This window comes from Lepisosteus platostomus, chromosome 14 (assembly GCF_059453375.1).
Source record: "Lepisosteus platostomus isolate fLepPlt1 chromosome 14, fLepPlt1.hap1, whole genome shotgun sequence".
Lineage (NCBI taxonomy): Eukaryota > Metazoa > Chordata > Actinopteri > Semionotiformes > Lepisosteidae > Lepisosteus > Lepisosteus platostomus.
In genome coordinates this window covers 39,931,746-39,948,007 of record NC_142624.1, presented here as the reverse complement: position 1 = coordinate 39,948,007, position 16,262 = coordinate 39,931,746, and the positions used below count along the sequence as shown (strand labels likewise).

At 37.0% G+C, this 16,262-nt stretch overlaps 1 protein-coding gene across 9 annotated transcripts in view; it reads right to left on the bottom strand.

Annotated features, from left to right (window-relative positions):
• qtman (queuosine-tRNA mannosyltransferase) overlaps window positions 1-16,262 on the bottom strand; it is a 115,313-nt gene that overhangs the window by 82,079 nt on the left and 16,972 nt on the right. For all 9 annotated transcript variants that reach the window (XR_015926379.1, XR_015926378.1, XR_015926380.1 and 6 more), the window contains exon 2: window positions 10,730-10,926. Coding sequence is in view for 6 of the 9 variants with exons in the window: in XM_088606285.1 (XP_088462411.1) it covers window positions 10,730-10,908 (179 nt within the window). In the remaining 3 variants the exon portion in view is untranslated. The remainder of the gene's footprint in view (window positions 1-10,729; window positions 10,927-16,262) is intronic.

Sequence of the window (16,262 nt, the reverse complement as noted above, 5' to 3'; positions counted from 1 at the left end):
GACCATAAACATTTTATTTAACTTTAAAACGAGTGATCTATAATTCAGATTTGTGACAGGCAAAACAAACAAAAATCTAAAACTATCATCACCCGTACCATATTCTCTGTATGTAATATTCCCTTATGTCTTAAGTACGTATTCAGTTACAGCATGTAAAAAAAAAAAAACAACATTTGCAGTTGGTCCCGATGAAGGCCTCGCTGAAATCAATCTCTCAATATGGCAGAATGGTTCAGGCTCTGTCTGGCATTCATTTAACACAGGCCCTCTGAGCTCTGGGGGAAACACTGATGGGCAACTGACACTGAAACTGAGGAACTGACACAACAAAGTAAAAGGATTCCCAAAACTTCTGGTGATTTCCATGAACTTTAATTAAAACTTTACAACCTTGTTTGCATGTAACATACACACATTGGACTTTTTGAATGACATAATCAATTTTCAGGTAATAATAACTCCTTAGTTAACTCTATGAGGAATAAATCCCTTAATGGAACATCCACTAGTTAACAAGCTTAACTGTGTCTTAAAACTGTGGTCAGTATTTAACACTTTAAATAGATACTAATTATTTCTTTCATAAGGTTTTAGATTTGTCTGCTCTTGTGCAACACAATGATAAAACATTTTCTTTTTAAACATTATCATTACAAGTACATTAAATGAGCATTAATGAATGAGAGGCTGGAAGTTTATTAACACTTGTACCCACTAGTAAAGGTTCCGGGCATCAGGCAAAGCTGATTAAGCATTCCTATCAAGCCAAAAATGATGATAAAGTCCCTCTACAGAGTTAATTATTGCATTTTCATTAGGGTCTTTTGTGGCTGTATTTGTTGTTTGTTAGTTTAATAATATGGAACACTGAGTTTGGATTGACAAGGATTTACTGGGGATTTTGTACTGAGTAACAGCCAATCACATTCTGCATTTCTGATGACCAATTGGAAAGCAGTACTGAAGACAGCTATTAGACTTAAATCATGATATTCTGAAAAAAGAAATAAAAATATAAATATCTTCACTGCACAAGTGATGGGCATGGTGTATATCATAATGCTATGTAAATCAGCCTATGAAATGCTGATGAACTTCTGTGTCACAGAGGATGAAAATGAAGACTTAAAAGCTACAATACTGCTATGATAATTGAGTGTTTTCATGTTCTATTAATAGAGGTATTTGAAGGACAAAATTAATATAAATTGTGTGGAAAATCTTTACTTTTTTCTGCCATTAGTTGAAGAATTTGTGCAAAGAATTCTACAGGTTTTGCAATCAAATGCAACACTTATCCACAAGCTTGAGGAATATCACCTTATTATACTGTAAATTGGATATTTGCATAAAAAAACAATTGTTAAAAAATAAACCTGGCCTTTGTTACCAGACAAGTTAAACAGTACCGTATTTCAAGGCAGTGTTAAGCCCTGTGCATTATGTAAATTAATCAATAAACCTCCACTGACTTATTAATTCACTGATTAATTTCCAAGATTCTCAATCTTTTAAACCACAATCAAACCTAGAAAATACAATGCATGGTTTCAGCAACAGGAACAAAAATGAGTTTTCCAGGTACAGTTGTATTTACTGTACTGTTGCTTTAAGGCGTTTTGTTTTCCATCTGATACACGCTATGGTAATTCTGAATAAAGTCAAAACTGAACAAGATGATGAATGCTATTAATAAAATACACAGCTTTCTGTTTGAGATGTGGAGGCAAACCTATTATGCTTTGAAGCCGAGAGTCTCCCTAACTTGAGCCAGGCTGGGCTCATCTGTTCCTTTAATGTGGTGAGCCCACGAGCCATTCGTACTGCCACACAATCACGTCACTGTGCATCTTCAGCATCAGGATTATTTGCATTTCCTGGACTGCTTGAGCTTCAATCAAAATCTGAGGACCACGTACAAAAGAAAACCACCCCCCAAGTAATACAGCACATTGACTCAAACCAGATGAACACTCTCTATTTTTACCTTTTCCTGCCAATAATAGTCTCAGGGACATCCTGTATAGCGAAGGTTTATATATTCAAGAGGCCAACAAACTGAAAAAGTTACTTAAACTTCGCTTTACAAAAGAGACAAAAAAGATTTTTTGTTTTGTTTTACTGTCTTGGATAAATAGTTATTTTGCTATAAAACAAAACCAATCTTAAAGACGACAGTCCTGCTGAATGTCAGCAAAAGGTGACAATCTTTTTTATCTGTCATAAAAACCCTGTTGAGAACTGTGTAACACCATGCAGTATTGTGTTTACTTATTTACTTATTCCTAGAGAGAAAAATAAGTTTGTAATTATCTAAGGGTTACAGGTTATAGTATTATTTTTCAGTTAAACAGACAATTCCCCAGTAGTAGTATTTTTAGCAAGTGTGACTTTATTTTTAAAAGGTGTGAAAAAGCAAAGTTAGTCAGTTAATGGTAAATATACAGTAAAATCTTTTGCTAAATGCTGTTTACTCTAAAGGCTAATCAACTCTTGCTTCCCGCAAGCAACAATTCCACACCTGTGACTATTCAAAAGAAAGGCTTTTTAAATTATGCCACATCAGTAACAATAGTACTTCTACTAAATAAGAAACAGATAAAGAGTTTGCGAGCCAAGCTGATACCTATCAGCTTCCCCGCTTTTAATCTGATTAAAATGTGGCTCTGTAAAAATGTTGAGCAAATGGAATGCCACATACTGCCAAGAAAAATATTTCATGGAAGTTTATAATTATTAAACTTAGTAGGTCTTTGGTATTTATGATGTGGATGCTCCTTTGTTCAAAGCTTTTTTTTGTGGCCTCCACCATCTGATTATGTTTTCACACTGATGTTCATAAAGTTTTGCTCAGCTTTACTTATTTTTTCATTGTTTCTTTTAATAATTCTTCTACGATGTACACACAAATACACTCTATGTATACAAACACAACACCCATAAGGATAATTTTTGAAAAAAAAAGATAACTAACTTTTACACCACATAATATTCCTAGGACATGCAGAAGTGTTGATGTTGTTGCTGTTTTTTTGATCATTATAATTTTAATAACCTCTTTACTCATAGAGTTGTGGGATCCTATAACAAACTACCCGAGTGTGCTGTGCAAGTCGACACCCCAGCTTCTTTCAAAAAACGGTTGATCACTTTGCTACCAAAAAACAAACAAGCTTTCCTACTTGGAGCTCAGCACTGCTGCCCCACAGATGTTGAATCTCGGGTTCGACTGTTGGGCTGTGGTGCCTTCAGTGAATTTTGTTCAGCTCAGGGTGCAGCCTCACTTTGTGCCTTGCCCCCTCCAGGTTAGAGAGAGCAAAGCGCTTTGGATAATAGCTGTAAGGGAGGGTTGGATGGGTACGTTATTATTACTAGTATATAGCAGTAGCAGCAGCAGCATCTTTGGGTCTAAAACATAAATTCCTCAAAGTCAGGTGTTTAGCAGCTCTCAGAGATCACTAAGGTTAAAAGACCACTAAGCAAACACAAAGGCTCCTTTGTACATTTTAAGATAAATGCCACCATGTTCTCTAAACACTAAGAAACTGATGTAACAGACAGCAACAATGTAGTTTTCCCGATGAAAGATACCTGCTCGGATGTTTCAATGTTAACAGCTTAGTAAAGCCAAACAAGTTGTGGTGGTTTTCTACAGCCTCTGACTCACAATATTTCTTCCCCTGCTGCACAGGGATTTAAATACCCCTCACTTAACACCTGCAGATCTGCAATAAGGTTAAAACAGCCAGTATTAAATCCCAAGTCAAATTAAAACTCGACATAACAACCATGCAAATGCTGTAGTAAAAGCGTGGTTATGCGTATCCTTTTGCCAGCAGGCACAAAACAATGCATTTCTAAAACCTTTCTACTGGCATGTCCAATGATGGCAATTATGCAGCACAAGAACAAAAATATATGTTTTACATTATATACAAACATCTTATGCTAAGTAATTAAATGCTCTAATTATCAGCTAAAAGCTAAACTTTTCAATCCCATTGTATCAGAGGCCTGTTTGCAAGCATGATAAGGGCTCTCCAGGTAGTAGCTTATAGTAGACAGGTACACCCCCAGTAGGGGCAGCTCAATGGCAATGATGGTTAGCACTAGTGTCTCACAGCTGCAGGGCTCGGGGTTTCACTTCCAGCCTTGGTAGCTGGTCTGTGCATATCATTTGCATGTTCTCCCCACATCTACGTGTTTTCACTGTGTACTCAGGTTTCGTCCAAATGGCAGAGGCGGTAAACAGGTCTGGTTGGCTAATGTTTTCTCTCAACAGTCCCGAGTTTTATCCCCATGAGGGACGTGGCTGGGATCGCTGTCTCATTACTCACCCATTAGTGCAGAGGCCGGGGTGCCTCCCTCACCTAACAAGTTATGCAATCGCAAGGACAGACGGAACACACATCTGTACACATCTGCTTAGAGCCGTGCCCTCGCAGTGCCTACTGTGCTTTCTTGAAACCACACTTGGCTCGACCAGGAAACAGAAGCAAAGCCCGTGGTTAGGCCTGTATGTGCAAATTATGTCATTAAGAAGAACAACCTTCGCATTGGAACAGGTGTATGATGGTGTGAGAGAGAACATGGGAGGTGACTCGGGGCTTTTCATGGGTCAAACAAAATCAACTTCTACACAGCCTTCATGAATGAACTCCAAACCATCAATGTTTGGTTTCCCAATTAGTACTCCTTGGTTACTTAGATTAAATGGCATTCAATTAAGCACTATTGATTCCGTTATGAAATCCATTATGAATTCTGCAGAAATGAAACAAACCCAGTTTTTAAATTTCCCAAAAAAAACAAGTGGAATGTGAACAATTCATATTGGTATAACGATGAATAAATGTGCTCTCTATAGACTTGTTTTCGTCAGTAGCAGAGGCAGTGAAAAGGTGCCCACTTGAAGCACAGATTAAGCTCTACGGCTCAGGTGTCGCAGGTTCGAGCCACTCGCGAGCTCAAACTCTCCTATCAGGTGCAGTGTGACTAAGGAGGAGCTGTGCTGTGGGTGCAGGAGCTGAAGCCAAGTCTGAAAACAACTGGCAAATTAAGTGGGTATAAATCAGAAATACTCTGTTTGCTTTCCCAGTAATGAATTGCAGTTTCATGTCCTATTCAAGAGGAGATAATAATCTCATAATCTGCACCTTTTCAGTAGTAAGGTAGACAGTTTGTAGTGGAGAGCTGTGTCAGCACGTGGGCTGCACAGGGACATGTAGAGGAGTCCACGCTCACACCTGAAGAACGCTCTACAGCCAACATCTTTATTATTTCTACTTTTCAGCATGGAATCATCCCCTACTTGTTCCTAAACTGTTTTCTACATTCTGATCATGGCTAGAAAGCTTAGTTTATATCATTTGTTAATGAAAATTGGGTTTTGATTTAAATGTTCGCATGCAATTAGAATATCAATATTTGCAACAAATAAACCAGAATGAACTGTAAGTACTGTACCTTTCACAGCTGCTATTTTCACTGCATAGGCCTGACAATTTGTCTAGAGAGTAGAGGATTTCCTTTCTAACATTTTGTGATTTTTTTTTTCTTGCTGGCATCCCTTAATCATATAGTGAAACTTTTTAAATGTTTCTTTAGTGAAGTATGTCACACATTTTGAACAAGTGAAAACCTTTCATCAATAAGATATAGTCAACTTTCCATGTGACATCAAAAAGCACAGCTACAGTATAAAGGAAATTAAGAGTTGTGTTAGATGTACGTACGAGTTGCATTCATTTTCAAACCACATACCACATTCGCAAAATGTAATGTCATGGTTAAACACCCCATTTACGATTCTATTAATCATTGTGCATGCTGATCCATATTGTATCATTAGATTATTCTCAAATGTTCTCGCATTCAAACAACTGTGTTTTGTTGTTTCCCGATATCATTTAACAGTTTGGTCCTGGTTAAAACAAAATTAACAGCCATGGAAAGCAACAAGCTGCACTCCAGTATGCATTTTCACTAAATTATACAGCAAACCTGATTCAATAAGGGAAAAATCCATTGGCACAGAAGAAAGAAACTCAACATCAGGCTGGTATCAGAAGGTTGTGTTTGTATTTTTTCTACAAACCAGGTGTTTGCACAATAAAGAAATTACCATGATATGAATTTAGGGAAAGGCATTTTGTTTAAGGCCTGTTATACAGTTCAGCAAGTTGTATGAAAGAATTGTATTCCTTTAGAGAAAAGACTTGGTGCAAATTTATGGGAAAAAAACTGTTCTCACTTCAAAAATCGCTTCTGTTGGCAGCAATTATCTTCCCTTTGGAGAAGATTCCTCCACCTGTCTCAGTTCACACACAGTCAGACAACTGATACGGATTAATGGGTCTTTTACCACTCATTCAGCTTGGTGAATCTACGGAGGAATATGAATTACTGATACCCCAGAATCATCAGGTAAGGGGGGAAGAATTAATTTTGGTGCCTTTATTTTAAAAATGAGCTGAGATGAAGAATCAAAATGTTATTATTAAAAAACTTCAAAATAAAAAAAGGGATAAAAAACACTTTCAAAATATTATCAAGACAATTCAGGAGGCATAATTTAGTAGGGACTTAGCACTCAAAATGTACATATCAACAGATGATTTGGAAACCTAAATTAACAAAAAAGTAGACATTTTGGTAGTTATCATCAGCTACAAAAGATGTACACTTCTCCTTTTTTTCTGAGGTTCAGAAGTGCCCTTGTTCATTATGTGTTGTTTCTTTCTGTTATTGAACAGTGATGTTCAAAGCAGGGGTTTGACAAAGCTTTTTAGTGCTTTAGCTCAAATGTATACAGCAATTTAAATAGATTTTCAAGATAACACTTGTGATCTCTGCTGGATGAGTACCAATAAATACCACCGATTTGACTTTCTAGCTGTTCTTTTAGAAACACTAATATTGACCAGAGCCAGACATTTAGGTATGAATGTAACTTGCAAAGCAGAAGCCTGTGTGGGAGGGTAGAGCTTAAAATTTTCAGATTCATCTCTTTCCCAGTTTCCTGTAAGCGGCCCACCTATCAACTTTTTGGAAAGCACAACAGCAGCTTCAGTAATCATTGTTAGATAACTGTTTTTTTAGGTCATGGCTTGCTCCTGCTGGCCCTTCTCTTGCAATTCATGATTCTACAGTAGCAGGTGTTCATTAGTAAAAAATAAATGCCTTCCTTGCCATTTGTAGAATCATCTGATGTGTTTCTCAAAGGATGGCTGCTGCAGTTTTTGTTTAATGTTTTTCAGATGTAGATCCTCAGTAACGTAAAGTAAGAAGACAATTAGGATGGTACATTACAGTTTAACTAGGACCCATGCTCTAGAGGCTAAACGAAAATATTTGACCATTTTCTCTAACCTCAGTGATTGTGTAGGTTCTTTTACATTTCATGAATGTAAACTGAGCTGGTTTTAAAATTAATTAAGCTACTTCAAATAAAGAGTTACTCCATGCCTAAAAGCAAAGCCATATACTATATATAGCAAAACATTAAACGTATACTTGCACAGCTTTGTAGTCCAACACATTTTGTCAAAGAAATGTTGAAATATTTTAGGCTGGGTTCATCCTATATCATTTAAAACTGTAATAAAAAGAGAGAACAAAATTCAAAGCTTCTTTATCCACCGTTATCACAGATAATAGCAAAAACACTGCCCTGGATAGGATTTATTTTTGACCAGGTACAGTATAACACTTTCATAAAAGGGGGCTTCAAAAGTCATTTCAAGGCTACTCCCTTTTGTGCGGTACTACCAGAAAACCATACAAAATTAACTCAGCTTCACCAGAACCTGAGGCACACTTTCTGACTCTTCTCTATATTTTTTTCTTCTGCATTAATTGGTGAAAAAAGTAACATAAATACAGGGATTTCCCCCTCCTACCACTGTTTTCTTCAAATGATATTGAAGAAAGCCCCTGAAAACATACAGTTTATATGTAATCAACATCTCAGTATGGTCTGAAAAGTTCTGTCTTGCTCTACTGTACTTCATTTTGAAGAGACAAAACACTCTCTTTATCTTTAGAAATGAAGTTGCTGTTGATGGAGACACCTACATGACTAAATGACATCTTACATGACAACTTAAATTACTTCAATGACAATTATTTAAAACCTCCATGCAGCCTTCTGTTATAGATATCATTGCCAAATATCTTCCACTGCCAAGTCAGAAAATCTTTGAGACAGGGGAAGCCAAAATTGAGTTTATTTAAACAGGTACGGTAATATTCATTTCAGTATCATGAAACATAAGGAGAAATAACCTTTATATTAGCTTCTAATTATGAATTTTTTAATTTGCTCCCTGGATGTACACGTTTTTGAAGAAAAAAAACTCTCAATATATTAAACATAGTAGATTAGGCTGAACAACTATAGCTTTGAAAGTAAATATGGGCCACTGTAAAATGTGTCCAGTCCTAGAACTAAAATGTACTGACATCTTAAATCCATACTTTTCCACGATTTAAAAACTCCAGCAGTCAGACTGAACTTATTAAGATCTACTTTGCAAAATTAAACTTCAAAAACTAAGTCCCAGGGGAAAATTCTAAGTATATTTATCAGTCACAAACTTTTTTACTTTAATTTGACTTGGCAACTATTTCTTAGAACACCAAGGAGCTCTAGGGAAAATACAGATCTGGTCTCAGTTGCTAGTGAGTTTTCATTTTGAAAAGCAACGAACAATGGATAGGGAGAGAGGCTGCAATCATGCACATTATTGACACAGGAGAAATCACTGAACAAAGTGAATGTGTGAAAGGCAAAAAGAAAAAAAAGATTAGCTTAATTATCATTCTGAAGCAGCTTAGCACAGCACCTGTGCATGAATAATATCGTTTATGACCACATTGAAATGTGCATAATTTTCCTTAAATCACCCAAATTAGCAGAATAACAAGGGATGAACAAGTTGAGCTCTTCAGAACCTGAACCTGTGTGAGTTAGGGTAACTGCAATGGCTCACGAAGCTAAGCTTTGAGCTGCGTGCTGTGAAACAAGAAATGATTGCCCCATTCCCTTCTGCAATCCACAACGTATCAAGTATAAGAGGTCACCCAGGCCAAAGGAAAGGCAGTGCTGGCTGGCACCATAAATGATGATGAAGATATAATCTCAAAACAGTAATAATGTGTCTGATATGTTATTTTACCCAATTTCACTTTTAGAAGATTATAATTAATTCATAGGAGTGTTTTAGAACCTTTCTGCACATATTTAAAAAATGCTATACAAATTTGACAAATGTTTTATTAATTTTATAACACCAATAAAATGTCACATACAATAAGTTAGATTTATACTAAAGCCACTTCAGATTAAAAAACTGTTAGAAATGTTTGAATATTCACTTTAAGAATCCTATGTTAAGGCTGAAAGCTAATGGATTAAGAACAAGTAACATCTGTGGCAAATTGTCAGTCTTGAAATGTAAATAAATTGGGAAAAAAAGACTGAAACCTAACCTTTCACATTGTTTAAAAAAAATAATTTAGAAATATTAAAATTTCTTAATATATTAAATAAGCATTCCTGACATCATGGAAAAATTTGATCATCAAAAAAATAGTTTAGCAACAGTGACAAATAATTCTGTTATAAACCAAAAAAGTGAGTCAGTAACTTTTACAGGCAAGGGATTTTCCCAAGGCAATTTACAAAATTAGAAAATAAACCTGTCATATTTGATATAAAGCTACTTTTCCACTAACCATCTAGCACCAGCTAGCCTACTGTTCCTGTTTACATTGACCCTGTATTCTTGCTGATAACACAGGAGGCTCATGAAGATATAGAAACCAACACTTCATGGCTGTCAGAAATGAAAGGAAGCCCACAGAACTGGTGACACAGAACCAGATGACTTTATAGTGTTGACTGTAGAAGATGTTAACCTTCCACCTACACCCTACTTTATGCCAATGCCCTCAGCAAAGTCAAACCTCTCCGTCATGATCTTAGGGCCATGCTGTCATGATATCGCTAGAATAAGATGACCAACGCTATCTTGGTGATGCCAAGCTATTCTGGGGACTCCCACAAGAACCAGGATTTAAAACACTGGCCTAATGCATGTCTATCTGTGAGTAATTACTAGTAAAGTGATCAAAGAGAATCTAGAATCAGTCCTGTCTGTACACACAGCTGGCACAGCTGCCAGATACAGCAATGCCAGTTAGTTATTTCTGGTGTCTTCACCATCCTGCACTGGCATAAACACACATACTGGTACAGCTGAACCCAGAAACGTAAGGACATCGACTTTCAATTCAGAATCAAATTCAAACACTGGGAAAGGGGGAGGCACACAGAGTTCATGGAGAACACCACATTTGCATTCAAAAACATATTGTTCATCATCATCATTTCATGCTCAATTCATGCTCAATTCATGCTCAATTCATGCTCAATTCATGCTGTTTTATAAAATTACAGTTATTAGCATGTATTGTTTCAAATTAGATCATTAAAGTTACTCGCCACAAACTCAAAGATTTTAACATATCTGTATGTATATAGATACTAAATATAATCTTACTTTGAAATGTCAAAACATGTGATATCTGATACTGTTAATGATATAACAGAAGTAATTTGGTTTAGAGTAAAATGAGGAGAATTATGAAGCTAAAGGTCAGCGCTGAACTGGACCTAAAATCCTACAGCAGTTCTTGTAGGAACTGTCATCACAGTACTGACCTGTAGGTGACGCTGTGGGGAACAGCCTGCATGAAATACAGAGCAGCAGTTCTTGCCCTCCAGTGCCATTTCTTGGCTGGTAAAGAATAGGTGACACAGTCTTTCACATTCTCCTGGAGCAGGTCGATCAGCTGCTTATGGGAGCCCCCATAGAAGGCTTCAATCAGCAGAACACTCATGGGAATATTGTCTGTGTCCTGAAACACACACAAACAGAAAACACAATGGATATAAAGTCCAATATGTGACGTCAAAATAAAAACAAGTGATCAGAACAAATTGGCAGTGCGGAATCAGTGGAAGCATTCGGATGTCTCAATGTGGCTCCAGGACCATCCCATAACAAACAGCCAGGCTAAAACACAAAACTGTGGCCTGATCTTGTCAGACTCTAGAAGCTATGGAAAATTGGGCCTGGTCAATACCGGGATGGGAAATCCAGGTAGCTTCTGCAGGTGTTGCTGGCACTCAATTTCCAAACCAGCGCCCCAGTCTGGTACCCAGAGAGACTGCACCTTAGGAGATGCTCTCTTTCAGATGAGTTGATGAAACCAAGGTGCTGACTACTTGCAAATTAAAGATCCTATGATTCTGTTCATAAGAGTAAGGGTGTTAACCACAGTGTCCAGTCTCCACTGCGAGCTGACAACCTAGCCTCCCTAAGTTCTCTTAATTCAACTGCTAAACCCATTTCCCGGTTCTCCACCTGTACAATTGGCACAGAATGGGTGCCCAGTGTCCCCTGATGAGTCCCCTCCCACTTTGACCTATGAAGCACAGTGATTGCGTCTGTCTCGCTGGTTTAAACTGGCTATGACATGCTGATGAACCCCAATTAGGATGAAATGGCCGTCCATGGCTGTTATCTTTAACCTCATACACACAAAAGGCAGAATTAGAAGTCTCTGTACAGCTCTGTCCCCGAAGTATTGTAATACAACAAAAAAACCTAACATACATTCTCATAGTAATCATACAGTCTTAAAAACAAACTTAACCTGGTGTTCCTTATAAAACACCTTTGTATATAGAGAATAATTTTACATTTGATAATCTATTTTATTTCGGATAACATCATAAGGAAATTTCCATTTGCTGGGAAGACGTGTAATGTGTTAATATGGTATAGGCTGAAATTTAATTTAATCAAAATTTCAGTTACTTATTAGCATAATAAAATAGCATTATGAATAAAATGAATATAGCCAGCTCAATTGCAGATCTCTTAAAATGACTGTATTTTGATGGAAAAGTATGCCTTTGCGTTTTTTTCAGAAAACAAAACACTGGCTAATGTTCTAGAAACCACACGATTTTCAGGAAATTCGAAAAGGTCTGCTATTATTTGTTTCTGATTTAAAACCCACAATCAATAAGTGGGAAGAAATAAATTTACTGAACTTATCATTCGCCTACAGTATTTCCAAACATAGTTCACATTTTGGTAATTTTTGCTATAGACAAAATCTTTAGTCACATCTTTTGCAGTCAACAACAGCAAAGATGTACTTTCAAGAAGTGCACTATGGAACTCTATAGCGGCATATTTCACACTTGTGTTGAAAGCGATAAAAGTGCATACATTGCAAATACGGATTAAGAGCATACATAGATCGTATAAGTATTTAATGTGGAATACCACATTTACTGTGAAAAAGTCCCTTTCTGAAGAACCCAAAACTGAATTTGGTTTTGATTGCTTAAGGTAATGACATTTTACAAAAAAAATTTAGTCCAAGTACACAGTTCTCAGCCTCTAAAATATTCAGTTTTTTAAACTGTTAGGGGCACTTTAGATCACGTATCATTAAATTATTTTCTTTTGAACAGAACCACTGTTTTGGCAACTGGAACAAATGTGAACTGGAAAATAATGCCCATGCTCACATTTATGAGCATACTACTGAAAGGGAATTTCAATGACCAGAATACTAAGATTCTTATGAATCTTCACAATATACATGAACACCCATCCATTTTCTAAATGCTTTCTCCAAAGAGAGCTGGTAAGCTACGAGTGCAAGGCAGGATGCTAGTCCAACACAGGGCACGCACACACCTGGGCAAGTGTTCCCAGTGTTCCATGTCTTTGAACTGTGCGAGGAAACCAGAGCACCTGGCAAAAAACCCACACGAACATGGGAAGAACATGCAGTGAAGAATGCACGCAAGGAGACAGCACACCGGGTCTGGAACAGAACCCAGGGCCCCAGAGCTATGGGGAAACAAGACTAACCAGTGCACCACCATGCCATCCATGCATAACCATACATAAAAAATAATATGAATGATTTACATAAATGCAAACTTAAACATATATATTCAATTCAAATAAAATACGAGTAAACAAGTAAAAATAAGTATTTAGCTAAACTTAAAGCAAGTGTTAACATTTTATACCATTTTACAGACTGTTGAAGTTTCTCAATTACTCAGTTACTACTGTAGTACAATGCATCTGATCTGAGTCAGTTCCTCATGTATTCATCAACATCAGTTTCAGTTATCTAGAGTCATTAGACAGCAGTTAAAAAAGAAACACTGTGTCAATGTAAGGTACTGTAATATAACTGTCACAAAGACTGTTATAAGAGAAGAGAAAATGTCCACCTGTTTTCCTAGAAATCAGTATACAGCTTACTGGAGTCACCTAAAACGTAAGATCTCCCAGGATAAAAAGTTTCAAATTAGAGAAAATTACAGGCACAAGTCATATTTGCCGACTTGCATCCAGCATTTTGGAACAGAGAAACTAAAATAAAACTATGTCAAAATCAGTTTGTGTGTCTTGTATTTCATTGTTGCATGTATCGCCTGTTTTAAAATGAATTGTGAAACTGGTATTATGCAATGTTATGAATAAAGCAGCCAACTACTACACTCGCAGTAAACAGTATTGCCAGCTTCTGTAAAGCTGGTAAAGTTATTTATGTTCTAGGATATTGATCCTAGGGCATGGCATTAATGTGAGGTTGTTTTCCAGCTTGATCTGTTTCTGTTTTATTTTTTTAAATCCCTTTTTTGTTCTGAGTTTGGGGAAACTCAGATTTTTTGCACGCCATTAGAAATGAGACTGAGGAGCCAGTCTCTATAAGCAGCATGCAGTACCTTGACCTAGTTAAACGAGGAATAGCAGAAAGTTTTAAAATATTAAAAAGTGTGAGGGGTTTCTCCTGGGGCAAATCCAGTGGGATACACACCACAGGGTTCAATGTACAGGATGCAGATCAGGGGAAAAACCAAAGTTTGGTTTTGCTTCCAAACAGCATGATGGTCAGTCCATGGAATCAGCATGACTTTTTCCTTTAACTTTACTACTCTAAAGGAAAGACACAAACATCCAAGACTACTTGGCATATGACTCAGAAATGTGCTGCTTCCCTTAAGTTGAAGTTGAGTTCAAGACACTAAATCACACTCAAGGATGAAATTGTCCAGTCCTTGTGACTTTTTAATTGTAACAAAATCTATTCAGTACTGTTTTTGCAGAAATTTCTGAACATCTTAATTTGAGATTTCTTGTTTTATTTCTCAAATCATCTTTTATTTCCTCACTTTCAAACCAAGGCGAAGAAACTACAAACCTGCACCGGAGACAGCTTCTTAAGATAGCTGCTCGCCTTCTATTTCACAGAAAATAGCAAGCACAAACACACACAGTCACACACGCAATCTAAGTTTCTATTTTAAATTTTAGGAAAAATTACAACATGTTTTTGGGGATTCCCACCTTCCCACCTGTTATTATTAGTGGGCATTTCACATGCAAATGAATTTCACCTACCACATTCCATTTCACTGTCTAAAACAAGTTCACCAATGTGTTAATACAGTACAAAAACAGGACATGAAAGGGGTTTCTGCTGTACCACACTCCCACACTCCTATGTGATTCATTAGGGAATCCCCAACGTAGGAGACCTCCTCGTAAAAATAAACACATGAAATGTGTTGAACACAATTTATTTTTTAAAGTACTATCAGGGTAAGATGATAGCACACGAAAAAGAGACAAAGGGAATGATTTTTTTTTACATCAGCAAAACAAACGCCTCATTATGGTAGGTTTAGATCTGAAAGACGAACGAGTGATTGGAAATAATCTTCTCATTTTGATTCAGTGAGAAAAAGATAAATATCTGGTTCTTGTTCAAAGGCGGCTGGCTCGCGAGCGCGATAAGAAAGTCTGACAAAGTGAAATTAAAAGGAGAGTCAAAAATGAGGAACCGTCAGCAGACCAAAAGTTGAGGCCCACAACAACGTTCAAAAGTTCACTGCAATGAAAGCGTTCTTTGTGCAAAAAAAGGCGTTTGACATAAGTAAAATACTCTATGGAGAAGGAAGCCAAATATGATATGTAATTTCCTAACATACAGGTCATCCTTTTATTGTTTGATGAACTTGGCACAAAAAATGAAGCACAAAAATTGTGAACTGCAGCACAGACGTCTGCCAGCTCAACTGGGCTCCCACAAGGTTGCTGTTGGTTTCATCTGATGAGTGCTAAGGGTTAATAATTTGAGCAAAAAATAGAACAATTCCCCAGATCGCTTTCTTAATTGCTAATTACTACATGATCTAAACACATTCGCTTCCCAACCGCAGCATCCTAAGTGCTAGTTTGTTTTGGGTTTCTTGACTTGGAAAAAATGACATTACATAAAATGAAAAAAAAAATGACCTGGAGCTGAAATAAAGAAAGATGTTTTTCGTATGACCCAGTAATAAATTGATTTAGTCTGCACTGATTCAACTGAAAAAAAGGATTATTGGTTTTCTGTATTTTTCTAATTAGTCTGTTACTCTCCATATTGCAATTGGATGGTTCCACTTGACCACTAAACACATAAAGAGAGAGCTCGAAGGTATATAATTACAGCCAAACAACACAGAAGGTGGAGGGGCAGAGACAACGCACACCAGGACAAAGGGAAAGGAGCTTCAGAAATGATTTTCTTATTGTATAAATCATCAGAGGGATGTTCTTCTGCCTGGCCTGGGCACAGGACGGCACTGAGGAATCCCTTCTGTGGTCAACCGATTCAAGTGGAGCTGATTTTTTTTTTTACCCCGGCTTGCCCACATATAGACTTTCAGCAGAATAATACTGACCAAAACAGCAGGTAGAGTGATGCGATATTAGTGTCACACAAATAACACGTTTGAGATCAGGTGTGATTTCCAATGTCCTGGAACTGTTTAAGATGTACTAGACAGTCTCTCCGACTGAACTTCACTGAACGACACGGCGAGATCTGAATGGATCTGGACACAGCCCGTGCAATATAGTCACTACCTTCACAAGTCAAGAATGATTCGACATTAGCTGGGCCTTGCTAATGTTTCTGACTTTTGTTCATATGCATGTATAGTATTTGCAGGTTTTTTATATATCGTTGAGACACACAACTACAGCCACGAAGATGGGCAAGGCACTGAAAACAATCAAAATTATTTATTATTATTGTATAAATCATCATTTAAATCCTGATCATCATTTAAATTCGAAAATAGATTGTTTTACTTATCAGTG